Raw genomic sequence first — 27,748 nt, forward strand, 5'->3', positions numbered from 1 at the left:
TAGCCTAACGAGTTGTGAGAAACCAGCCCATGTGGTCAGTTTACAGTTCAGTATATATGGAAATCCAAAAAATTGGGTTGAATAAATTATGTCTGGATTAATTGCAGGTAAGCACGTTATGCAGATATGGACACTCTTAGCATTCTGTGTTGAGTTCCTATGTCGCACTAAGATACAACATGGTTTATTTGGCTTTGGATTAGTGTGTTTTTTGAATTCAGCAGTGGTTGAGCAAACAATGGCTTAGCATAATGTATAAAGTCTGTTATGACTGAGTTCACTCTTGACTATCCAAGTACACTAAGCCACAATATGGCTTGCTTGATTTTAGCATAAAATGTTATTCACATCCAGCCATTGGTTTATGGCTCAGAAAGCCAGACAACTGTTTATTAAATAAATCTTGATTAAACAAGCCAAATAGGAGGTTATACGATACAAACCGGTAGGTCTAAAATGCATTTATCATGCTTGAAGTAAGCTTCAAACAGTGGGATTTAATTCCAACTAAGTATTCCTAAAACATGCATGACATTGACTAAAAAATAAGCGGTATGTGAGTAAAATGCACCTCTAAGTTATATTCATATACTGGATAATTGGTAGCATTTTTATGTACTAAAGCCAAAAATCCTTGCAATACAACTGATCTGTGGTATAAATCCCAGACTGAAAACACTAGCGCGATCCAGTGCAGGCGAAATCTGTTGATAGGTAGACTCCGCCCCTATAAGCAGGCGGGTGACACCCCCTTCATAGAACGTCAAATCCCCAGGAGCCAATGAAACGCCGCGTTGGATCTACTTCCCGAACATTAACAATACTGTAGTTCTCCGGCCGCACGTGATCGTGTTCGTCTCTAGCAGCCGCGGAACTAGGAAGAGGCTGGTTTCTTTGTCATCGTCCTCGCCCGCTATGGCCGTTGTGGGCTCAGTCACTCTTCTGCTGCTGCCCGGCGTCTTGCTGGGCCTATGTGCCGGGGAGAGGCTTCTGCCTGGTCGACATTTGTTGCTGGAAAGTGGTTTGGAAGAAATGGTTTTGAGAGGTCGACACCGCGGCTGGCCCTTGGAACTGGAGGACCTGTCTTCGCTTGAATGGGGGTTCTTAGGGGTTCTGCTGGAGCCGCAGCTGGATCCAGAGTGCAAGGAGCTCTTGAGTGCCTTCGCCAATAGTAGCATGAGATTTACTGGCTGCTTGATACGGAGCGCCCGGCCTGTGACGATCTGCCAGAACTGCTATCACCAATTCCGGGAAGTCATGCAGCAGTTGAATAATATCGAGGTGCGTGTACTTCTTTTCTTGAACATTGGGGTCAAAGTTACAATCCTTTAGATTCTCCCGGAACAGTTGCTCCACCAAAGTTCCAGTGCCTGTCCCAGTTCTGTCCCGCAAGTACTTCTGATAAAGCAAGAGAAATTCTTGTGGCGCATTGTAACACTTGTTTTAACTTTTGTGGATTGCAGTTGCATCAAATGAAGTGGACTCTACTAGTCTACGATAATACGTTGGTTAGTCTCAATAAGGGGCCACAAAGTTAGTTGCAGCTGCCACAGAAAAACATGGCAGTCTTCTGGAAATTATAACTTGGTTTGTTTATAGTGGAGCCTATGGTTAAATTTTCTTGAAATTTCAATGTTTAGGCTAACCCATTGTGCCTTGTCTAAAAACAGTTCCCACAAGTTATTGGAAATTGTAGGGCTGAAGTACTTTTACTTGGGAGGCCTCCTGCCTTGTTAATGTGGGATAAAATCTGGAGCCTGCTTTCTGTGGTTGATGGGACAGGGAACTGTCACGGAATGAAATGAGAGCTACAGTAAGTGTATACACCCTACCTTGGAGTAGGGAGGTTCTTTCTGGGATGCAAGCTAATTTTTTTTTTTTGTTCTGGCTCAGGATTACTCATAAGTGTCCCCATTGGATAAATGACATACTTTGTAGTAAAGTGAACTAGTTGGGTTTATCTTTGATATAATAGCTGAGCAGTAGTCAGCTCATATAGATTAAGGCATGGGTAGTCAGGAGTTTTTTCCTCCTCAGCAAGTGACAGCATCTGGCTGACCTTGGCTGATCTGGAAAGAAGAGCAGTGTTGGGCCTGCTTAGTAATTGAATGGGAGACCACCTCAGAAGATTAGACTATATTAGGAAGATGAAAAATACAATGGCCAACCCCTTCCTTACCATGCCAAAAAACCCTGTATGGATATGCCTATATAAGTCACCAGGAGCTTGACTCAAAGGATAATTACTGTAGGCAAACTTTGAATTTGCAGCTTTCCATATTCATGCAAAATATGCATACACTTGCAGTGAGTTGTCAGATATTTATTCCCTGCTTTACAAATCATAAGCAGGTACAAAAAAACCCTAATGAATTACTGAATCCCTCATGGATCATAATGCATGGCTGTTGGACTGCATTCGGCTTGGTGGCTACAAATTCTGCAAAATAAGAAAGGCAAGAAGAATCAGCTGACCTAAAAGCTTGACTGAATCTGAAAAACAATCACATTGTCTCTTTGAATTAAGTTTGAATATACCAGTTATTGCTTTGCATCAGGAGGAACTTGAGAGAATGCACTTTTCATTCCATCATATGATTTTTCACATATGTTAAAATCACCGAGATAGAAAATGTGGAAGAACTGATTAGAATGGAATAGGCTCTTGCATTGCAGCCTGTGAATAAGATCAGTTAAGGTGGTGGAAATGCTTTTATTAGTAGATCAAGGATGGCTCAATTTCTCTTCCACTTAGAGACCTCAGGTAGAGTCTTAACATCTGCTCTAGGATGAGGGGACTATCTGGAACAGATTTGGGAATTGGGCGGGGACTATATGAGAGGAGAAAATTCAGTTGTATTAGTGGGCTTCCACTTGGGCAGTGGTGAATTTTACCTCATATTAGAATACAGAAATGTATTTCCAGAACATCACTTTAACTGTTTATAGAAAAGTGTTTTGCTAAAACACTTGCAAAATGCATAGATCCGTAACCTCCGGTCAGTCACTCATGCTCCAGTCATCTCCTGTATAGACTATTGCAATGTGTTCTACATGGGGCTACCCTTGAAGAGCATCTGGAAGCTACAGCTGATTCAGAATGTGGCTGTGCGAGCAGTTTTAAGAGCCCCAAAGATGGCACATAAAACACCTTTGCTGCATTAGGTGCCAGTTTGCTTCCAGGTCCAATTCAAGGTGTTAGTTATTACCATAAAGCCCTACATGGCATGGATCCAGGTTACTCGAGAGACCACCTCATCCCCATCACATTGACCCTTCCCGCCCTGTCAGGCAGAGAGGGCATGATATGGACCCTGTTCATGAGAGATTGTTGGTTGGCAGGGTCCAGGAAGAGGGCCTTCTCTGCCATGGACCCTACCCTGTGGAATAAGTTACCCCCAGAGGTGAGGCAGGCCCCCACTCTCCCCGCCTTCCGAAAGGGAGTCAAGACTTGGCTGTGCCACCTCGCTTGGTGTGGGAGGGGGGATAGTCAATCATGGGGGTGGTTGGCACCTTGATGAGGCCCTGGGAAATTTCATTGAGACCCTTATTTCACCATTTTGGATTTTATATTTATATTTTTATAATGAATTTATTTTTATGGTGTTTTAATCTTCCATTATCTTAATTTGATTGTAAACTGCCCAGAGTCACTTGCTGAGATGGGTGGTGAAGAAATGTGATAAATAAAATCTGATATCTAGGTTATAAGAATGTAGATGTCTGGTGACCATCCCCAGAGAAGACACTATAAAGAGTTAGGGATCCACCACTAAAAAAAATGGTATCTCAGCTTGCCATCTGTATAGATCTGAAGACAAGGACATCCAGTGGAAAGACTTAACAGATGTTCTCAGCAACTGACTAGACTGGCACAGAAATTCTTTTGAGTTTTTTTTTCAGTTCCTGGGCAATTTAATTGGGAAAAGAAGCCGGGGTCATTTTATGCTATTTGTTTGGGTATTTTATGTGTGTGCCAGTTTTATTGGGAAGATAACATTGTGTTTATCTGTATAAGTGAACTACACTGCAATCCTATATTTCCTCAGAAATAATTACTTCTAATTCAGTGGGGCCTTCTCATGCAGAAGGCTATATGGGGTTGTAGCTTTAAAATGCAATCCTGCAGTTCCATAGATAATCTGTTCTTGATTGCTGGAACTGCTGACAAACTATTCTTATAAGTGTATTTTCTTCTTTCAGAATACTACTCAAAGTAACCATTGTGCCAAAAGCCTCTTGAGGTCAGACAGGCTACAGATGGTTGCACTTCTGTCCGAGTTTTTTAATGACACATGGATAAAAGCTAACTGTGCAAGTATGTGTCCATTTTTCTACTTCCTTGCCTCTTTTGTGTATATTTGAATATTCAATATGAATAGAAAGAATATATCTTTCTACTATTTAGCTACTTGCAGGGGTAATATATACAATCTTAATATGCATGCTTCTTCGCTGGTATTAGTTTCATCATGAAAGATGATGGGTTCCAAGGCTAAGTAATTGCTTTTTTGGTGTTCTCAGGTTCTACAAATCCTGATTGGGTTCATAGATTACACTATGCAATGGATTGTTTAATTATGATTTACCGAATTGGGTCCACAAAACACATGCAGCATGGTTTATAATCCACAACAGCTGAGGTTACACAACATACTGAGCTGAAGCCAACCGAACATTGCAGCAAAACTAAAGTATATTGGGGCTTTAGCAAGGATCAAAGAATCTTATTCCTGGGATGAGATGTGAGGAAGGGACTGAGAGAAGAGAGGCAGGTGAACTGAGAAGATGGCTGTCAACCAGGCTTGTAGGTTAAGTCTGAAAAGCCTGTGTTTCTTTGGTGGAATGGTGATTCTTTTTAATCAGGTGTATAGGATGTGCTGGATTAGTCATACTTGTATTGCTTTTATCATTGTTACATGAACCGATTGATATTTTTGTTATGTATTTATGCAGTGACAGTGTGGTTATAGTTGTATTTCTGAATTGCTACCTTGATTTCTGTTTATTGAAATAGGAAGGGAAATTACAAGTAAGTGATGATTTAGGAAATATCTAAAATAATGTGCTGTTCACCATTTTTTAAAACCCATAAGCTTGCATTACACACACACACACAGAGAAAGATACGGTGTTTTACATAAGTGTTTTGATAAACTCATGTGCATGTGTGTGCATTTTACTGATGTTTTATATGGTATATTTGCCACCCAGAATTTTGTGGGATAGATGGGTGGCACTACAAATTTGATAAATAAATAGGATGACTAATGTATGAGTTGGGTAGCCGTATAAACCATTTAAATAAATGCATCATAATCAGCAACACATAATCTACATCTGCAAGCAACTTGTTCATACATTGCAAGTTGAATTAATTGCATGAAGCTTAACTATTTCTTGGCTCTTAATGCATCGATTGTGTCAATATATGTGGACCTGCTCTAGAAATTCAGTACTATAGAGGAAATAGTGGTATCAGAAATAATACATTTTTACCTGATATATACATGTAAATAGCTGTGTACAAAAGTTACCAGACATTACAGATCTGATGACAGTGGCAGACTACAGACCCTGCTGTTTCAATTTATCAGTTATATAGACTGTTGTGTAGCCACACAAGTGACATATGGAATTGCATATGATCCTTATTTATTTAAATTTCTAAGTTTGCTTTCAAATAATGATTTGAAAAACAGTTCAAAACAATATAAAGTTAGGAAAGAATGATGAATGTCTGGAGAAACAATAAAATCTACAATCTGAATTCAAAACATGCCCAGAAGAGGCCCACCACATACCCTAGCCCAAGGCCTGGGGAAGGGCCAATTTTTTAAGGGCCAATTTAAACAAGATCAGGTAGGGCCACACAGATCACTATGAGAGATACTGTTCCAAAGGGCAAGCACTGCAACAGCATATTTGTGTATGAATGTCTCTTTGAATGCTGTGTGTGAATGTCCTTCTAGAATCCCAGATTGTTCTGTTTGTGTCAGCCCTTTATTTTATTGTTGTGGGTTATAATAACAGAATCTTGAAAGCCTGCCAGAGTTTTTCTCTGCCCATCTTATACCATAAAGAATCAGGGTGGGATTATTTTGAGTCTCTTTCTCATGTTCATGCCTTTTGTTGGATTATGTTGTTTATATTCTGTCTTATCTTTCAAGGATTCTGCTAACTGTTCTTGCATGCCTTCATCATCTTTATCTCTGCATTCCTCTACAGTTTGCGCTGTTGATCTGCCACAATGGATGTTAAACAAAATGCTTCCAACAGAACATACTTTGATATGGAAACTGATTTGAAAATTATCTTGAATACTTGAAGGAATAGGATATATATCTTTGTTTAGATAAATATAAATATATGGCTAATTTTGCCAAGCAAACATACTGCCTTTTTTGCTTGTACTTAACACAGACTTGTGATGCTAAATTATAGTTTAGTGGTGTATTGTGACAAGAATGAACAATAGTGATGCATGGCTTGGCACAGCTGATGGGAAAGTTCAGAAGCCATTTTTAATATTGAACAAACTAGTTAATCCTAATGGTAGCTTGCAGTTGCCCTTTTTCCAGAAATCATAGTTAAGATTAACCTTTAGGAATTGGACATAAAACTGAACTTCATCTCTTTTGTAACAAAAGGTAAAAATATACAACCTCCGTAGTGGCGCTGATGAAAAAGTGGAAAGAGAATATCATCCAGGCGCAAGGCTTGGTGTAGTTTCTTTATATTATGTTTCTTTATTTAGATTTATACTCTCCCTACCACTGCATGGCATTCATAGTCTATGTTACTCAGGAACAATTTTTTAAGAAACCATATGTGAAACAGTTATTCGGTTACGTGAATGAAGATTAACTTTAAAAAAAACACATACTTTTTGTAGATGCCTTAAATGATAATTACCTGAAGTCAGTAGTGGACAACTTGGTGCTCCTCGGATGTCTGACTGTGACTCCCAAAGTCTCTTGCTGTTAGTTATGTCAATTGAGGCTGATGAAATTTGGATACCAAAACATCTGATATTTTACCCCTTATTCCCCCCCCCCTTTGCTCCTCTGCACAATGTTTCTTTATGGTATCAGATGAAGCAACTCTTGGGTTGCCTCAGAAACTCCTGCTTATGAGCTCAGTTTCTAATTTCATCCAATTGATTGGGTAATCTCAAATGGTACAAGGACTACTAGTTAATGTCGGTATCAGCATTAAAAGAGAAAATACGGATCCTAGGACAGAAGCATGATACTTATGCATGATACTTATGCCTTGCTAAGCTTATCCTTTTATGTCCTCTTTGTTGCTCTTAAATATCCTCATCCTTCTCAATCTTCCTGCTGCCTCTGATTCAGCTGAGGCTCTCTCCTCCGCAGTTTTCCTTTGTGCCTAAGCTTCTGCCATCCTAATTTCTTTCCCAGCAAGAAATTGTCCCACAGGTTTAATCCACTGTTTTACAGACTGGATTCACAATGTGTGTTTGATGAAAGGTGGTCGGTTTGATTATGGCTTGGTGTGTTGTGCATGCAGACATTGTGCGTTTTATAATCCATAACTAAACAAATCATGGCTTAATGTGAAGTATAAACCTAATCTGTATTTTTTCCCCTTGGGGAGCCTATTATTTCCTGTGCTTGTTAGTGTCACTTATTTTGTGGTGGTACACAATCTAGTCCACACCCCCACATGGAAAGCGAAAGCTCTGATTATTTGGACGCTTCTTCCTTTCCAGTTCAGACATTTTTCCTTCTAAACTGCCTTTTCATTCATTCACTGCTGTTACTCTCCAATAACACCGATACTACCTATTGACCACTGGAAGCTTTAGCTTTTCCTTTCATTTTTCCCCTTGGTACTAGTCACCCCTACATTTCTGTCCTGTGCCAAATTATGATACTTTTTTCTATTATTAAAAAACAAACTTTTCATTCAGTGAAAACTGTTGTCTGTGTCCTGGTCCTTTTTTTTTTTTAGTTATATCCCCATGTTCACTTAAAGCCATCTAGTACTCTGCTACATGTTTTCCCCATCTTTCTGATTAGTGACTCCACAATTTGCTTCCTTTTACTGTTCTTCTGTTTCCTAAAGTCACTTCTCTCATATTTGCTTGCTTCCCGTTATGTCTGGAATAGCCCCCCAGACCATACCCCTTATTCCTCCAAGCTTCTTTTTGAAACTCAGCATTTCTGCCATTTCCCCCTTCTGCATGGGAGAATGGCACAGCTTGGTAGAGAAAATCTGTAGGCCAGTGTTTCTCAGCCTTAGCAACTTTTTTTCAGCCTTAGCAACTTTTAAGATGTGTGGACTTCAACTCCCAGAATGCTGGCTGGGGAATTCTTAGAGTTGAAGTCTACACATCTTAAAGTTGCCAGGTTTGAAAAACAGTGACCTAGTCCCTTGCCCAGAGAAGGAATCCATACTACAGCAACCATAACAGATGGCCGTTCAGCCAGACTGAGCATCTTGTTGCTTAATTTGGCAGCATTTGGCAACAAACTGTTGCCCTGCAAAGCTTACAAGAGTTTACAACAGCTTTATTTTGGAAGGGATTTTTTTCTGCCCACTTTTTGGCCTAAGGTCTTGGCTTGCCACCCGAAGACTAACCTGACCTCTCTTTTTTCCCTCTTTCCCTTGTCTTTCCCCCAGCAATCTATTTTAGAGTGCTTGCTCCTTAGGCAGGGATGGATAACATTGTGGTGGAAGGAAGAGAGCACTTAATGGGGAAGGGCATTGAAGAGCTGCAGTAGGAAAGGTGTGTTACAGCATAGTTAGGATTCTTCCAGGTGCTTGGGCAGGGACTGTATTTTCCAGGATTCTTTTTCTAGGATGTTTTCCCCCTTCAGATCTTGAAGTGTGTGGGGTCTGTTTTAGGCCCCCAGTTTTTGTGTGTTTTTTGCTTCACGGAACTTCAGCAGCATAGCTAGGGAGAACTGTAAAAAGAAGGGAGGGGGAACTGCATGTGACCCTGTAGTGCCACTGATTGTGCATGCCTTAGGATAGCGCTTGTCACACTTGTTCATTGTGGGTTCATAGATTACACTGTGTTATTTATACTACTGTAAATTTGAAAGCAGAATAACTACCTGAAAAATAAATAAGTTTTGATCTAAAACCGCCTTTTGGAAGTAGATACTGAAGGTTTATTGACGCTTTTGACTCTTCTTTCATAGATTGTTTAAAGAGCAACAATGAAGGCTTATCAGCTGGTACGGTGACATTCCTGGCCTTATACAATGATTCAGTGGCATGCTTTAAACAGAACCTCCAGGTACTTAATATTGTTTATTAAGGGTACAGTTGAGCCCTCTAATTGTGTAGTGAATTTTCCCCTTTTTTTCAGAGCAAGATGCTGCAAATATAATTTACCAACTCTTATGCAGTTTAAGCAAGTAGAACAATTATCTTTAAAATGCAGGTGTTCACAACTGAGAGAACAAAATGCATTCTAATTAAAGTTCACCTCCATTTCATATGCAATTATGGTGCTGTTTTGGTCTCACAATAGTTGATAATTATATAGGAAGAGTCGTATAATCTCTGCATATAGTAAATCACTTTTTTTTTTCATTATTCTAGGCCTTGTCACCTCCTGATTTAACTATATGGGTCTTCCGGTATTTTGTTATAGTATGAGTTTGGTCATAGATGCCTAGCTATTTAAAAAGTTGCTTTTTCACATGCAGTATCTGCTATTAAAATCTTTCTAAATCTAGTATCACTATAAAGTTGGAAAGATGTGACCATCTTCCAGGATATGATCCAACTATGTTCAGAACTACTATGCTTTTATTATTCTAAACTTCAGGCCTGTACATCTCATACCTTAATTTATATCATCAGAGTGTTTATTATTATGAAGGATGATGGTAAAATTATAGCCAGAAGCTTAAAATAGCAACCTTGGTTATTTTAGGGTCACTGTAGAAATCCAGTTCATTTGTAATTTGCAAAGTATCTATTGCTGCTCAGCTTTGGTTGTTATGAAGATGAAGATGACAAAAATGGATGTGCTCTAGCCAGGAAATCCATAGGATTGTCTGGCTGCCTCATATATGATAGACCATTTAGCTACTCCCAAAAATCTTAGGAGACCCAGGAGACATCATGTGGAGGCAGTCTATTAATTGTCCCCTCACAGTGTGAGCACTCAAAAAGTCCTTAATGATGGCTTACCATAAGGTCCTGTTTTAGCCCCTCTTTTACCACAAGGTTCTGTTTTAGCTCCTCTTTTATTTAATCTGTATATTTCTGACATGCCTGATACCATCTCCAGAAAGTTTGGATATGTGGATGACTGGGCTAAGGCATAAGACATCAAACCTTTGAGACAATGGAAGCCATCTTAACGTCCGACTTAGCTGCCCTGGGAACATACTTTCACAAATGGAGATTGCAATCAAACCCTGCGAAGACAGAAATAGCATGCTTCTACCTATGTAACAGGTTGGCAAATAGACTACTTAATGTTCAGTTTGAAGGCACTAGACTCCAACATAATACACACCCAAAATATCTTGGGGTAACCCTAGACAGGATGCTTACTTATAAGAAGCTCTTAGAAAATACCACAGCTAAACTGCAAACTAGAATTTACATTCTTCATAATCTATGTGGTACTACATGGGGTTCTTCTGCTGACACGCTGCGCACTTCGGCTCTAGCGCTGGTCTATTCAACTGCGGAATATTGCGCTCCAGTGTGGCTCAATAGTGTGCACACAAAGAAGGTAGACATACAGCTAAACAGCATGATGCGGATTATTAGTGGAACCATCAGGTCCACTCCTACCCAATGTAGGCCCATCTTGAGCCATATCCCTCCTCCAGATCTCTGGCGGAAGAATGCTCTTCTCCGGGAATATAAAAGGATAGCTGATAACTCCGAGCTCCCCATACATGGTGATATAGCAGAATTAGGAATAAACAGATTGAGATCTAGGCATCCACCTATGGCTACTGCCAGGGAATTGGCTATAAAAATTTTTCATCTCCTCAATTCCTGGAGGCAATCTTGGCAAAAAGCCTGCCCCCAGCATTGTCAAAGCCTACCCTGTATTACAACGAAGCCGCCTCCTTTTGATCAGCCACGCAGAATATGGTCAGCTATCAATAGAGAGCGCACTAATCATGGCAGGTGTGCAGATTCCCTATATAAATGGGGTAAGACACCATCTCCAAGGTATGACTTGGGGCTGACAGGCAAACTGTTAAACACATGATACAAGAATGTAAGACCTATGACGGGAACTTTTCTGATTTCCTGATGGCAAGTGATGCTGCAAAAGACTATATTTGTAATCTTAATGTTTGTTTTTAGTTATAAATTTTTATATACCTTTTTATATTCCCATTTTTAAATATATTTGTAATATGTATGATGTGCTGCCATATGATAAATAAATAAATAAACTGGTTGTTATGTTTAGAATGGGAATCCTATTCCTATTTCTACGCTACTTGGCAGTACAACCAAACCATGTATAATCACTGAACTATTTTGGTACATCAGACATTAAAAAATGGGGAAAAAATCCTGTTCTTACTTTTCCATTCTCAGTGAAGAAAATGCCAAGCCCAGTATTTACAATACAGCCTTGTGTTTTTGGATTCAATCAATTATTTTGAATTTGTACATCTCTTTTCTTTTTCTCTTTTTATTGTGATATGTGAACATTTTATTTATCTGCAAAAGTGAACTCTTTTTTGGAACCATCTTTTTTGCTACTATTATATAGAAAAATTGAGTATCCTGTGAACTATTAGATAAGGTAAAATGGAAGAAGAAATCTTAGAGCCAGTGGGGTTGCATACGATCTTTTTTTTTCTTCTTGTTACTGAAGAATGAATGATACAGATAAATTAAATGGAACATTGGGTGGAGTCAGAGTGAATGATGAGAGAAGTTGTCAGCTGAAAAGATACTGTATTACAACAAAAGAAAGAAAAAGAGTTAATAGAAGGAGAAAAAAATGGAACTGCTTGTAGAAGCCTCCCTACCCCCCATGTGCCCTTCTCTGTGGAGAAAAAAATCAGTCCTATCCATATCTGCAGGAGGCTCCTCATTGTAGTCTGCTGAAGCTGCTTAAAATCCTCATTGTGACTGGGCACTTGTAGCTTCAGGAGTGTGTGCAGAGCTTTAAGTGCCTTCAGTTGAATGAGTATAGAGGCCCCCTTCAGAGTGAGATGCAACAATTTGACATTTTCTCTATGGGGATAAGGAAATAAGACTTGTGTTTGTGATCACTGCCTGCTTTGCACTTTTATTTTGAACACTGAGGTGAAGTTACTCAGTCTTCCATAATCCAGAATACACTACAGGTATGTTAGAAATTCCCAGATAATTTGGTTTTTGCTGATTTATTTCAGTTTATATGACCACCCATCTCAAATTCATGACTCATAAAAATTAAAAACTATATAAAAACAATATTAGAACGATACAAGTACAATTAGTAGCTGAGGTACAAAAACCACCCACAGTAATTAGCACAGCCACTGCATGGGTTCTACTCCATATCTGGAACCCCAAGCCCAGTGACAGAACTGTGTCTTTAAGGCCTTAGAAAAAGCAAGTAGGGTTGGGACCAATCCAGTCTCCAATGGGGTGATATTCCAAAGGGCTGTTACCATGAAAGAAAAGGGTTTCTTCTTTGATCCTGCCAGATGACATTCCCTACTAGGTGGGACCCGGAGCATGCCTCTTGTGCTGGACCTAATGGGATGGATAGACATAATCAGGAAGAGGCAGTCCGTCAAATAACTCAGCCCCATACCATGAAGGGCTTTATGTGTCATTACCACCAGCACCTTGAATTGAACCTGAACACATAATGGTAACCAGTGCAACCCATGGAGCAGGTGTATAACATGCACTGATTGAGAAGTGCACATAACTGCCTGTGCTGCTGGATTCTGTACCAGCTGTAGTTTCCATTTAAAGTGCATTGCAGTAGTCCATTTGGGAGGTGACCAAGGCATGAGTGTCCATGAGCAGAACCTCCTGGTCGAGGAATGCGCACAACTGGTGCACAACACAAAGTTGTGCAGAGGTCCTCCTGGCCATAGCTACCACTTGTTCTGTGAACAGGAGCTGCAGTTGAATTGGAAGACCCCTAAATTGCACACAGGTTCTGCTGGGGTAGTGCCACCCCATCCAGAACAAGAGATGGAAATTTCCAAGAACCAGGGGACCCTAACACCTAAAGCCAGTCTTGCTAGGGTTCAGTGGAAGTCTGTTGTTCCCCATCCAAACCCCCATAGTCTCCAGCCACTGAGAAAGGACCTCCAGGGCATCACTTAGCTGGCCAGGGATGGAAGATATAAAGCTGGGTATCATCAGCATACTGATGGTACCTCATCCAGCAGTTTCATATGGATGTTATACAGGAGTGGAGGTAGTACCAAGCCCTGCAGAACCCCACAAAGTAGGGCTTGATCAACCCTGAACTGACCCTGGAGGAAGAGAACCAGCACAACACAGTGCCACCCACTCCCAACCCCTCCCAGATAACCAAGCAAGACAGCCCCAGCCACCACTATAGGATCTACTCCAAGGCTGGAATCCAACTTGAAGCAAATCCAAGCAATTCTGTTTGACAAATGTCCAGCACGTTCCTCGCAGGTAGACAGCCTGCTCTACTGAAGAGGGCTCAGGTCACCTTGAACAAGGCTGATGGAGGGCTATCTGTAGTTGCAATAAGAGGACAAAAATACTGACATTTTGCCACCCTTACCGCCACAAGATAGGCCTTAATAATGGCTCTAACTCATGCTCAGGTGGGTTTTCTCTTTGTTGCCCTTCAGCGGCACTCTAGTTGTCTCTGTTTCATCTCCCTCAACTCCTCTGTAAAGCAAAGAGAATTATGGGATCCACAGGAGGAGAGAGGCTGCATGGGCACGTTTGGATCCATAACCCACCACCCTCTCATTCCAGGCAGTAATGAGGGCCTTGGTTGGACCATGCAGCAGACTATCAGGAGCAACCCCAAGCTTCCTCTGGAAACCAACAGGGTCCATTAGTTGCCTGGAGTGGACTGATTGAATAGGTCCAGCCTCCCTGTGGCAGGGGGCAGTGCCAGAGAACTCCATAGTTACCAGAGAATGATTTGACCATGACAGGGGAGCAACAGAAAGCTGCCCCAATTCCAGACCATGCTGCCACTACTCTGACAAAGACCAGAGCAGGCACATGACCACTGTCACATGTTGGGCCTTGGCTGATCTGGGACAGGCCCATGGCTGTTGGTGGCCATGAACTCCCGAGTTTTTATTTTATTTATATTTATCAAATTTGTCACCACCCATCTCCTCTGACCGGAGGGACTCTGGGCAGTTTACAGCACAGAATAAATGTACAATAAAAACTCAAATAAAAACACAGTAAAATTCCAATAAAATCCCATTAAAAACCAAAACAATTTCTTAACTACCCGAGCTCATAAAATCCAGATGGCTATGATCTCTTCAACCATCATGTAGGAGGGGCACTTCAAGGCACCAGCCAACCCCAAGTATGTCGATTCTCCTCCCTGCCCCAAGCCTGGTGGCAGAACCAGGTCTTCAACTTCCTCCAGAAGGCTAAAAGCGATGGGGCTAATCTTACCTCCGGGGGCAAGATGTTCCAAAGGGCGGGCGCTACTGCCGAGAAGGCCCGCCTCCTGGACCCCGCCAGATGGAATTCTCTTATTGACGGGGTCCGCAGCATGCCCTCACTGCATGAACGGGTGGGACGGGCTGATGATATGGGGAAGAGGCGATCCCTCAGGTAACCCGGTCCCATGCCATGTAGGGCTTTAAAGGTGATAACCAACACCTTGAATTGAACCTGGAAGCAAACTGGTATCCAATGCAGCTCACGTAGCAAAGGTGTTATGTGTGCCCTTCTAGGGGCACCAAAAATAGCCCGCGCAGCCGCATTCTGGACCAGCTGAAGCTTCTGGATACTCTTCAAGGGTAGCCCCATGTAGAGCGCCTTGCAGTAGTCTATATGGGAGATAACCAGGGCATGAGTAACCGTCCAAAGGGCTTCCCAATCCAGGAAAGGGCGCAACTGGTGCACAACACGAAGCTGTGCAAAGGCCCTTCCGGCCACGGCTGCCACCTGCTCTTCCAGCAGGAGCCATGAGTCCATGAGGACCCCCAGGTTATGCACTGGGTCTGTCTGGGGCAGTGCAACCCCATCCAGAACTAAAGATGACAAAGTCCTGGATACAGAGGAACCCTTAACCCACAGCCACTCCATCTTACCAGGGTTCAGCCGAAGGCTGTTGTTCCCCATCCAGACCCCTACAGCCCCCAGGCACCGAGAGAGGGCAGTCACAGCATCACTTACCTCACCCGGGATGGAGATATACAATTGAGTATCATCGGCATATTGATGATACCTCATCCTGTGGTGACGGATGATCTCGCCCAGCGGTTTCATGTAGATGTTAAATAGGAGAGGAGAGAGGACCAAGCCCTGTGGCACCCCACAAAGGAGAGGTTGAGGGTTGGATCTCTCCCCCCCTATCACCACCGACTGGGACCGGCCCTGGAGGAAGGAGGTGAACCAGCGCAAAACTACGCCGTCCACCCCCAACTCCCTGAGCCGACCCAAAAGGATACCATGGTTGATGGTATCGAAAGCCGCTGAGAGGTCAAGAAGAGCCAGGATGGATGCACTACCCCCATCCTGCTCCCACCAGAGATCATCCATAAGTGCGACCAATGCTGTTTCTGTCCCATATCCTGGCCTGAAACCTGACTGAAAGGGGTCTAGATAATCCGTTTCCTCCAGAATCCTCTGGAGTTGTAATGCCACCACTTTCTCAACCACTTTCCCCAAAAAGGGGAGGTGGGAGACTGGACGAAAATTATCCAGTACAGTAGGGTCCAACGATGGTTTCTTGAGGAGGGGTTGTACCAGTGCTTCCTTAAAGGCAGCTGGAAACACCCCCTCCCTCAAGGATGTATTAACCATCACCTGGACCCAACCACATGTCACCTCCCGAGCTGCTTTCACCAGCCAGGAGGGACATGGATCTAATTGGCAAGTGGTGGCATTTACTGTCTGGAGGATCCTGTCCACTTCCTCGGGTCCAACAGGATCAAACTGTTCCCGGATAACATGGTAAGTATGATCCCTTGGTATCCCACAGACCCTGCCTCACACTTGGAGTCTAGTGTAGAGCGGATCCAAGCAATTTTGTCTTGCAGATGCTCCGAGAACTCCTCTGCACAGCCCTGCAGGTGGGTCACTGCACCCACCTTCCCCAAAAGGGATTGAGTGATTTAAATTGGGCCGTTGGGCGGCATTCTGCAGACGCAATAAGAGCGGAGAAGTATTGACGCTTCACCGCTTTTATCGCCACCAGGTAGGCCTTAATAGCGGCTCTAACCAGTGTTCGGTCGGATTCGGTCTGTCTTCCTCCAGCGGTGCTCTAGACGTCTCTTAGTCCTCTTCAAAACCCTCAGCTCCTCCATAAACCACAGGGAGCATTGAGTGTGATGAGGCAAGAGAGGTTGCACAGGTGTGATCCTGTCCAAGGCCCCAGCTGCCTCCCTATTCCAGGTGGTGGCCAGGGCCTCCGCTGGACTGTGCAGCAGATCCCTGGGTATAACCCCCAGCTCCCTCTGAAACCCTACTGGGTCCATCAGTCGCCGGGGGCGGACCAATCGAATGGGTCCTGCCTCCCTGCGGAGGGGGGTGGCATAAGAGAATCTCAAGGCCACCAGGGCGTGATCTGACCATGACAATGGGGATAGCTGTAACTCTCCCCTCAGGTCACATTGCCACTGCTCCGACAAGAAAACTAAATCTGGGGTGAGGCCACTGTCTCGAGTTGGGTTGCGAATAATCTGAGTCAGGCCCATGGCTGCCATGGTAGCCATGAATTCCTGAGCTGCCTCAGAGGCCTGCCCCAGGGAAGGCAGGTTGAAGTCCCCCAGAACCATAAGCCTGGGGAACTCCACTGCCAACCCTGAGATGGCCTCCAGCAGCTCAGGCAGGAAGGTTGCCACGCAGCAGGGAGGCTGGTACAGCAGCAACACTCCCAACTGCTCTCATGCACCCAACTTGAAAAACAGGGTCTCACAACCGGCCACTTGTGGGGCAGGGCCCCTGAAGGCCACCAGAGACTCCCGGATGACAACTACCGCCCCTCCCCCCCTGCCCTGGAATCTCGGCTGGTGCCATACCATAAACCCAGCCGGGCACATTTCCGAAAGGGGCATCCCCCCTTCGGGGCCCAGCCAGGTTTCAGTAATACATGCCAGGTCTGCCCCCTCCTCAGTGATCAAGTCACTTATGAGGGGGGCTTTGTTGTTAACAGACCTGGCATTAAGTAGCAACAGCCGAAGACCAGGGCCCCTGTGGGTCTGCTGACCAGGGCCTGGGTCTGAGCACAGAGGGCCGGAACACGCCACTGGCAACAAACACCGGGGGCGTCTTCCCCAAAGATGGCCTGCCCTCTGGCTCCTGCCATAACGTCCCCTACCCGTCACCACCTCAATAGTATGGCCCGCCCTGCAGCCCCCAGAGACTCCAAATCCACCTAGCCCCATTCCAGCACTTCCAGAGTCTCCCGCTTGGAGTAGAGGTCCCTCCATCTACTCACACACCCTCACGCATACACAGTTACCCACAGGGCAATGGCAAGCCCTCTGGCGCACCAGCTCGCGCTCTTGGCGCCATCTGGGCCCAGCCATCACCCACCCATGCATTCTTCAATCCCAATGCTCCCTGTTCAGCCTCTCTCACCAGTCGGCCAGGGGCATCTCATTCGTTCCCCCTCACCTCCTGCCTCTCATTCAGGAGGTGAGTGCTCTCCCACACCATCAGACGCTTCCTGACTTCCCCCCTTGTCTCTCACCCCAGGAGGGAGTCCTCATTCACACTGGAGGGGCCCCAACAGCTCTCCACTGCTTCTGGCAGGTAGGGAGGGGATGGCCCAGATCTCTTTGCCCAGCTCCCTCCACGTCCTCGGGCCTACAACACCAAGGCCTATAGCCTTAGGCCTATCCCGGGCTCTCCCTGGTCGGTCAGTCAGTTCATTGTCTAGCTGGTAGTCGACCTGCTCCACCAAACCGGGCCTCCAGGTTCGTTCCACTGGCTTGCTGTGCTGCTGGGCTGCTGCACCGCTCACCCGCTCTGCCAGGCTGGGCCTCCAAGGTGGGTCTGCAAGTCTGTCTCACCACTGGTCTGCTGCACCGCCGAACCGCTCCGCTAGGCTGGCCCTCCAAAGTTGGGCCGTTGCACCACTGAGCTGTCTGTCTGCCGCGACGCCAAACCGTCCCACAGGCTGGTCCACTGAGGCTGGTCAGCTGGCCCGCAACGCCGTCGATTCACTGCGCTGTCAGGCCGCTCCCCTGTGCCTCCAGGCCTCCACAGGCCACCATCCAGCGTCCCCAGGGGTTGCCCCGCCAACTCCCCTCACACCATTTGAGCCTCTTCCGAGTCCCATGTGCCGCCAATCTGCTGCGCTGCCAAACCTCTGGGACTCGCGTCACTTCACGGTGCCGGGGCTTGCCCAGGTCTGCTGCCCCTCGCTGCTCTGTCCAGGGTGCTCCGTCCAATCCCAACCCATCAGGTATGAGGACCAGGGAGTCTAGAAATCCCCCTCCAAAACCCCCTGATCAGGTGAAAGCCGGGGGGGGGGGACCCAGGAATCTTCCCCTTAGAGCAGCGGTCGGCATCGGCGTCTGCTCCCAGTCACCATCTTGGATTTTTTTCAAGATTTTTGCAAAAAATCTGATGCCACACACGGAGCCCAGCCAGGCACAATTCTGAGAGGGTGTTGGGGCAGCCACGCTCAGAATAAGACTCAGACTCACTTAGAAGGTCTAAGGATTTCTGGTTTTATTTGAACGGTGTGCGTGCAAAGAGAAAGACAGGAATCCTTATGTGGTGACAGGGTGCCCTGTTTATACTTTGCTGGCAGATGTTGTGCTTCTCCAGCCTCGGGCCAGGACTGGATGGGTGCTTGAGACCTCGATGCGTCAGCTGATGGGCGATCCCAGCGATCTCCTTTATCCCCCTGTCTTCGTCCGGACCGGGTGCGTCCCCCGAAGGTGTTTCCCCGATCTTCTGATAGGCGTTAATTACTGCCTGATGGGTGCTCCCATTATGTTGGGCATTACTCTGTGGACATGCGTGCCTGAGGGAGGTGTGAATGCATCCCCGGGGGAAATGGGAAGGCGTTCCCCTTGCCTCTTGATGGGTGCTAAGTTTGGTCTGAAGGGCTTATCTATTGTGTTGGGATATGGGTGCTTGAGTGAGTTAGGGATTATGCTTATCCCTTCCTCTTACCTAATGTGCATGTTCCCTGTTGTGATGCACATATGCCTTGCAACGGGGAACATGACAGAGGGGAACAAGTCCCCCCTTCATCTATGAAGCCTTCCTGTTAACTATTAAGTTTTTTTTTGGGGGGGGGGAACCTTGCTCTTACTAGAAAACTGTGCCAGGCAAGACTGTGTATCCTTGTAATGCTGTTGTTGTATATTTTGAAGATTGTGTATATTTAAATATATCCTAACATCTCCTCTGTATTTATAATCTCATCTTTGATAATGAATAATGTAGTAGTTTTCTGTTCATGTTTGTCTCTTTCTTCCGTTTTTCATGTTTCATTGTTGATCAAATATCAAATGTTAAAATGTGCTGTTGTGGTGGGTTCTGCTATACCAAAACAAAGTACTGATTGTTGATGTACAGTCATTAGTGTAACTGTTTTGCATTGATGTTAGAATAGTCAGGAGCTATTGAATAATGAGCGTTGTCAGCAGGAGGTAAATGAAAAGAATAGCGGAAGTTGGACAGGAATGGATATGCTGACAGCTTGAAAACATATTATTTTCACCCAACATTGTACTTACTGCATTTTTGGCAGCATGTATCTTTGACATCACATTCTGCAATTTCCTCTTAACTCATATGTTTTGTCGTATAAGACAACTCCATATGATAGATGAGTTTCCCATACATGCATTAATTATGCAGTGTGACACCTTCTCCCTCCTTAACTATTAACTTCGTGTATCTTTCAGTTTTAGAAGAAGGGACAATCATTAGTCCAGGAGTGTGTGTGCGTGCCTTTGAGTCAATGTTGACAAGTCCCTTTTCTTTGGCAAGGTTTTTCAGAAGTGGTTTGTGATTGCCAGCTTCCTAGGGCTGAGAGAGAGTGACTGGCCCAAGGTCACCCAGCTGGCTTTGTGCCTAAGGCGGGACTAGAACTCCTGGTTTCTAGCCCAGTGCCTTTGACACTACACCAAACTGGCTCCTGTAGTCCATATAAAAGGATGGCTATTACATCACAAGAATAGCATGAATAGGAATTATATGAATATTCTCTGAGATTGACTGGAACTTTCAGCTGAGATCCTGAGACTGAATAATTTCAGCTGTACTTTTGCTGAACCTTTGCTCAGATTTGCTCTGTAAACTATTAATGACATTATATCATAAAGAATCACTAATCTAGGGGGCTTAAGGAACCCACTGAGAATATAAATCTTTATTGTATTATTCAGTGTTTCTGTAATAGGTCTAACAGAGGAAAATAGGTGTTTCCATTTACCTTGCAACTGTTGTTTGAAAACTGTGGCAGCCTTTTGCACTTTGATTATGCTTCAAACTCATCTTGAATTTCTAATCCATTAGTTTAAAAAATAATTTCTTGGTTATTTTGTATGGCCAGGAAGGCAATCTGCTACCAGGTAACTACTCAGAGGTCTGCAAGAACTGCAATGCAACATATAAAAACTTGAGTTCCCACTATAGTGAGATGCAGAGGAATGGGCAGCTTGAGGAATCTGGAGAGCAGTTCCATTTGTGCATTGATGTGGAGGATGCGGTAAGTTTTATTTTCTGTTTTGCTTCCCTTGTACTATCTACTGTCCTCTCTGAAGGATTGTAGTTAATCAGTTATGCTTTAAAATTTTATTTATTAAATTTACATTTATATAGCATATTAGTTTAGTGTCTCAAGTTGCTTTCATCCAATTTAGTTACTTCATTATTTCTAATCCCATAAGAATGGTAAACTGCAGTTAAAATCCCAGTGCAATAAAACAGAATATAGAAGTAAAATTGATAAAGCTGTAGCATAGCACCCTTGTCTTTTGTTCCTTTTGGGAATATATACCCTTTTTAATAACACCACAATAAGGGTAATTCCTGATAAAGGAAGCATTTTAATGTACTTTGCTAATCTATATAGGAGTCTAAAATGATGGCAATCAATCAAATATATATAAACAAACAAACAAACAAATATCTGAACAAACCCAGTTCAAGCATTTTAGCACTTTCCAATGCTAAATTGCTAAGAACCCACCATATTCCACCTTACTATAAAAATATCTTTTTCTGGCTCTCCAGTTCTGTAGTTTCACCATCTGAGCCTCCAGCCTCTGTTTATCTCACTGGCTGATATCTCAAAGGACCAATTGGCAGGGATGTCTTTTGCCCATACAGTGATGGATCAGATGAGTCACACTGCTAAGTGTAGGCTTAGGTTCCAGGAGCCACTTTCATTAACCTTCTGTTGTACCTCTGTGGACTTTCTTCTGACATGATCTTAATATGGATCCACTGAGTGGTTTTCATTTGGTTTTGTTTTAAAGGCACATGAATTTGGCATCTTCTATATAGTATCCAGATAAATAGATGCTCTTATTACTGTATGAAATGATTGAATTGTGGTTAATGGATATTCAAATGTTGAATAATCAAGAATACTTTAATATAGCACTTGGCTGCTACATTTAAAGCTTTTCAGGCTGGACGTTTTAAAATAAATCGGAAATCTCATGAGAGTGCTAAATTTGCAAATGCCATTAAGGATGACCTGATGATTGTAAACCCACATTGCACCTTATTCAAGGAGGCAGGATCTTGTCTAGTTAGCACTCAAGTTAACTGTACCCATTAAAAGCTAGGCATGCTGATGCACATTCAGTGCTAAACTTTTTGGGATTTACCCAGATGTTGATGATTCCTCAGATGTCTTAATCTCCTTGGTATTTTTTATAATTATGTCCTTCCAGATAAACATCACACAGAGGCTGTGGAGCACAACTTTCAATTGTTCTGTCCCCTGCACAGATACAGTGCCAGTAATTGCAGTTTCTTTATTCATTTTCTTTCTACCACTTGTTTTCTATCTGAGTACCTTCCTTCACTCGAAGCAGAAAAAACGTATCCTGATTCTGGGTAAGTAAAATCATCAAATCTTTATGATTTAATATGGTTTCTGTTTGGATTGAAATAACAAGATCATAATACGTCTATTGCAAGTGGTATTTGCACCTAGGTAGCATGACACCCAGTGTTGGGTGCTTTGGTATTTGGGGCTCTGTTCGCAACTTGGTAAGAATAATCGGGGTTGGAAGTTGATAATGCATCTTTTGATTCTGTCACATCGCTGCACTCTTGAGTGACTAAAAAAGTTTTAACAGTCTTTATTAAGCCCTCCTGAATCATGGTGGTAAGTCAGATGGAAGGAATCAGACAATGGGATGATTTTCTCCTATCTTTTTTTAAGGTGGTAAGGATAAGGAGCTTAGTGTCTGCATTTAGCTTCATCTGAACAATGGCCCCAGCATATTATTGAACACCTGTTAATTAGCAACATCATATTCAGTTTTCTAGACAACCAGTTCATTTACAAAACTATTTGAGTACAGTGATTTAAATAAATGGTGTGGAATTAGAACCTGATCTAGTTGAAAAGACTTGAGTTCACACATTACACTAAAGCAAAAGCAAATTTCATTATGGCTCAGTGTGTTGTGTGAACTCACATGGTAATTTTACATCATAGGTTGTGGTTCATCAACCAGGTGAGGTTTATTTAACAAAAAATACAGGAACACAGTGTGTAAACCAGGTTGTTTTGGGTTCTGAAATCAGATGCAGTCAACTGATTAGTGTATGTTAGAATTACACAGCTGGGGGAGAATATCTTGAAGATTAGTTGGTTTTAACTCCCATTTAATGCAAGCAGCACTATACCCAAAGCAACCATTGCCTCCCTAAAAAGTGGTCATCCAGCCTGAATTTAAATATCTCCTGAGGCAGTTTGTTCCACTGTCAGCAGTTATTTCTGCAGTTCACTTCTCTACAGGTTCCAGAACTTAAAAGTCAGTCTGTGTTCCTAAGTAACTAATTTTCTTGCAGTTGACTGTAATATCAAAGGCTATGAAATCAGTATAGCTTGAACTAAAGGCAGAGAGACAACCCTAAGTCTCTGGTACTTAGATGAAACTTAGAGTGATGCAAAGAACTTAGATCAGGGCTTATGCTGAAGGATAGAAGATAAGCCTCAAGAAGCCAGATGTTCTGGGCATCAAGTAGCCTCTCTTTATGGTCAAGTTATATAGGAAAAACTGTGTCATATAATTCTACTGTGTATTTTGACTGCTTTGGTATGCAGGAATAATTTGACATTTTGCCTTAATAAAAATGTACAAATGAATGTATTACCCATAACGGAATAGAGGTCCACATTGTCATTTTAAAAAAGGGATTCAGTCTTCATTTGAGCACAGATAAGAGTCTTTTTAAAGTTTCAGATTTGTAAGTTTTGTGTATTCCTGGGTTCAACTCTTGAGTGTGAGTTCTCAAGTTTTGATGGTGGCTGAGAGTGCATTTGCTCCTGGAGATTATACCAGACCACAATGGCACAGGCCTTAATTGTATTCTGTTTGGGGTATCATAATGCATTCTACATAGCACTGCTTGTTGGAAGATGTTTGGAAACTTTGGGTGGTTCTTAACACTGGCCTGATCACTAACTAGGGACTGTAATAGAAAGCATGTGATAGGCTTGTTGATACCAGCTGCTGGTGTGTTTCTGGCTGACTTCAGAGTGATGGCTGTGATCTATAAAGCCTTGCATGATTTGATGTCTGACTATATGAAAGACTACATTCCTCCCTTTGAACCTATCCAAATTTTAAAATCTGTTGGAAAGACTTTTCTCTCCTGCCGTTATTTGTGAGACAGGAAGATGAGGAAAGGCTTTGTCAGTGGCTCCTCACAAGCTTTGGAGCTCTTTGCACTGATTGGCCAGACTCATTCCCTCTTTCTCTACAAATAAACAAAGACAGTCTGTTTAAACCATTTGGTCTTCTGGTTGATTTGTCTACTAAAGTGACTATAAATTGGGATTACTAATTTTGATATCCATAGTGGGAAAGGATGATGTTATGTGTCATGATGCCATTGTACAAATGATGTAAATTTCATAATTTGTCAATTCATTTAATGACATCATAACACACATACTATCACTATGACTTGTTCTAGATGCCTCACCCTATAAATTCAACGCTGTTTTTGCGGACTTGGATTTCTTGCGTGAATATGCTGTGAACTACTGGTTTTGTGGGATTTTAACCTTTTCTTCTCTTTCTAGGTAAACGAATCCACTCAAATGCCAGCTTTGTGAACATCCAAGATAAATCCAACTGAGCCTTTGGAATGCAATGGGATTAATTTGATAGCTCTGAAGACAATTATAATTTAACCTTGCACTATGTCGTAACATGTTAAATAAAAGACTGCATGCCTCAGATAGGTGGATGCAGTATTGTGCAACCATATAGAACTCAGTGAGATGATACGACCTCCAGAAAAGAAGCTGAAACTACATTCCCTCCTTCATCCTTAATCTTTTGTCTCCCTGATTGGTAAAATTTTAATTAGGCAGTCCTAATTTTCATACTTTGTATAATACTTTGGATTAATAATATTAACTTCCATATATGATGAGCGTACATGAACGTGAACATTCCATCCTGATTTTACATGAATGCTGATTTTTTAAAAAGTTGTCCTTTTTGAAAAATGAAAAAAAAATGAATGCGATGGCTAACATCAGCGGACAGATCCTAGATCTTAGTCTTTGGTCTATATTGCTACTTAAAATACTGTTTGGCTCGTAGAAATAACCTCTGCATTTTACAGTACTGTATTGCTGGCAACAGCAGAACTACTGGTTGGTGGAATTATAATAGTTACAGACTTGGGCAGAAATGTCATGTCTTGGTATTTCTAATGTTATATGCTTGAATAAGCCCTTATCTGTGCTGGCTGGTTAAAAGCAAGACTATATTAACTGAAACACTGTTACTTAACTTGGTTATTCCCCATCCCTAAAACTATTTTTTATAAAGTGGCTTTATATTTAAGGGTACATAGTATATTTATTAGAATTTACCAACAGTATTTTCTTGTATTTGTATATATTGTCTTGGAAAAATTACCTAAAACAAAACAAAACAAAACAAAAAAAGCTGAATTGCTTGGGCTGTAAATTGGGGTTAAGATAATGGACAGGATTAACATATACATTATAGGGAAAATTCTGATTTATTTATTTATTTTGGTAGAATAATTGCTTAGTATTTAAATCACACACATAGATTTGCCTATCATTTTATTAACAGATAAAAATGCTTAGAAGACAATCACAGACTTTTGGTGTCTGTGTCTGCAGTAGAACTTAGTGGTCTAGAGTATAATCTTGGGGTCTCCGGTAGAGTCCCCAGGGGCCATAGAAATACTGCACGTTTCTCCCTCTGCAGGTGGGGAAGCTGCTGGAATGGTGCTCTCTTAAACAGAGGTGGAATAGTCCTCGGCTGAAGTTACCTTGCCAGCTGTGCTCTGCAGTCAGCAATAACAAAAATGAAGGCATTCCAGAGTAAAGTCAAGGGTGTCATTGGGGAAGAATTGGCTGGGTTCATGCATCATATTGAGCTATGATTCTTTAAATAATAGTTTGCTCAAGGAACCACAGGTGGCTTGGTTTATACAACACATTAAGCCAGGGTGAAGATTCCAATCCCTCGTTATCCCATTTGAGGGTTGTCTAAAATTTTCGGAATCTTTTTTTTTCATTTTAGGAGGGATTAAGGCCATCTCTATTAGGCCAATGTTTCCATTTGGGCTGAATGAGCCTTCTCATTCTTTGGTCTTGTTGTTGGAATGAATGAAGAGGCTCTGAAGCTAATGTATTTATTATCCTTCCCATTAGACCTAATGAAAGACAAGGTTAAAAGTAAAAAGAAACTTAAACGAGTGCTGAAAACAACATAAGAATGTTGGATTATGTATTATGCCTAGGGATTATACAGTACTGTATATCCAGACCCTTGTGTTTAGGGCTTTGCCTAAAGATGAAATTATAAACCAGGACAAACAACTGGATATGTTTGCATTTAACTTTACTACTGAAGACAAGCTGCGAGTAAAGTGCTTTGCTATTCTTTGTGCTGCCACGTTAATCAATCAACTATCCCAGTAGTAAACAGTGGCTGTTTCTCTTGGCTACATGAAGAAAAGAGACACTAAACTCTGTCCTGAATAAGGGAATGTGGGCAAAGCGGATTCAGCCTCCCCAAGTACTGGATTGCATCGTCCACAATTCCTGTGCAATAAGGCTAATAGCTATCTCAGCTGGGGATTGTGGGCAATAACATCCTACATTTCTGGAAGGGAGGTGGTTTAAATTTCTTCCCAAGAGGGCAAAAGTTGTTGTAAGATGCTGCTAGTTTGCAGAATCTCTTTTTATGTAGCTCGGTGGAAGCAGCAATAGATTACTGTTGGAAAAATAAGTTGTTTAATACCAACCAGCTATTAATGAATGAACAATGCATGTGGGGGGAATATATCCATCTATGAAACGTCGTCGTACATATATTCATCCTAAAACTATGTTTTTTCCATTCTGAATCACAATTGGCTCATGACATTTGTTCAGTGCAGACTTGGAAAAAGTTGGGGTGTTAAGCCATTCTTAATCAAATGAACTGCTCTGATTGATGCTGAGTTGTTGGCTATATTTTAATGAGATCTGCACACACTTATGACTGCATAATAGTATTAGTGACAGGCTAATTATATTTGATCAGCAGGGCTAAGCTGATTTGAAATAAAAGTATGCTGACTTCAACTGAGTTCTGGATTTTGGCCAGAATTAAAATAATCGAGCAGGTAATTCTTGTAGAACATGACCTGTAGGATAATAGAAATAACAGCATATGTGGCTAAAAGAGATTTGTATGTCACCAATACAGCGACCTGCATACTAGCATATTACTTTTTTATATTTTAAGATAGCTATTTTTCTACTCAGGTTTCAAGACATGTAGAGTTAGCCAAGTCCTGCCCTCTAATAGCATTACATTGATTTGAGGCATCACATGATGGGGAACGGCTCAAAGCAATCTTTTATTTATGCTGTGAAAGACTTTGTGCATGGAAGGTACAGAATGACAGCTTTGCTTATAAGCAGTGGCTTTTTAAACACATTTGCATTAAATATGTCTGAAAGTCATTACTCTCCAGGATAGTGGTTAAACACTTTTCACGAAAGGTGGGTCGGAGCTGGTTTTATGATTTTCCTGGTTTTTAAGCCAAATGGAAAGAACTTGTGTGATTTTTACTGCTTTTCTGTGTAAATGTAAAATAAAATGGAAGACCTAAGTTATTTCTAAACTTCGAAGGTAGCTATTTTATGGTGCAATGATGTATTTTCTACATTGTTTAAAATTGCCCATGATATATACATGTCTTTTTAATGGACTTTCCCTTATCTTTGGTTTCAGCTTTAAACTTAAATGTCCATGTAAAACCTCTCCAATAAGCAGCCAAAAAAAAAAAGATAACAAGGGTAATAAAAACATGTTCTTTACAACTCCTTTGAATTGCTGGATACCTGTATTTGTTTTACTGGGAGGAGAGCAGGGCTGTTGAAGAA

The 27,748-nt window shown here is 42.4% G+C and overlaps 1 protein-coding gene across 2 annotated transcripts; it reads left to right on the plus strand.

Moving 5' to 3' along the window:
• Positions 1-825: 825 nt before the first annotated feature.
• OSTM1 (osteoclastogenesis associated transmembrane protein 1) lies at positions 826-27,687 on the plus strand. 2 transcript variants are annotated; one of them, XM_063311426.1, is made up of 6 exons: positions 826-1,281; positions 4,204-4,318; positions 9,174-9,271; positions 20,681-20,836; positions 22,032-22,197; positions 24,404-27,687. In XM_063311426.1, the coding sequence occupies exons 1-6, from the start codon at positions 916-918 to the stop codon at positions 24,457-24,459; spliced, it is 957 nt and encodes a 318-aa protein (XP_063167496.1). In that variant the 5' UTR covers positions 826-915; the 3' UTR covers positions 24,460-27,687. The 2 variants fall into 2 exon arrangements, with proteins under 2 accessions (XP_063167496.1, XP_063167505.1); XM_063311435.1 differs by having other exon boundaries at positions 25,575-27,687.
• The last annotated feature ends 61 nt before the right edge of the window (positions 27,688-27,748 follow it).

The sequence above is a fragment of the Candoia aspera genome, chromosome 1 (assembly GCF_035149785.1).
Source record: "Candoia aspera isolate rCanAsp1 chromosome 1, rCanAsp1.hap2, whole genome shotgun sequence".
Taxonomy (NCBI): domain Eukaryota; kingdom Metazoa; phylum Chordata; class Lepidosauria; order Squamata; family Boidae; genus Candoia; species Candoia aspera.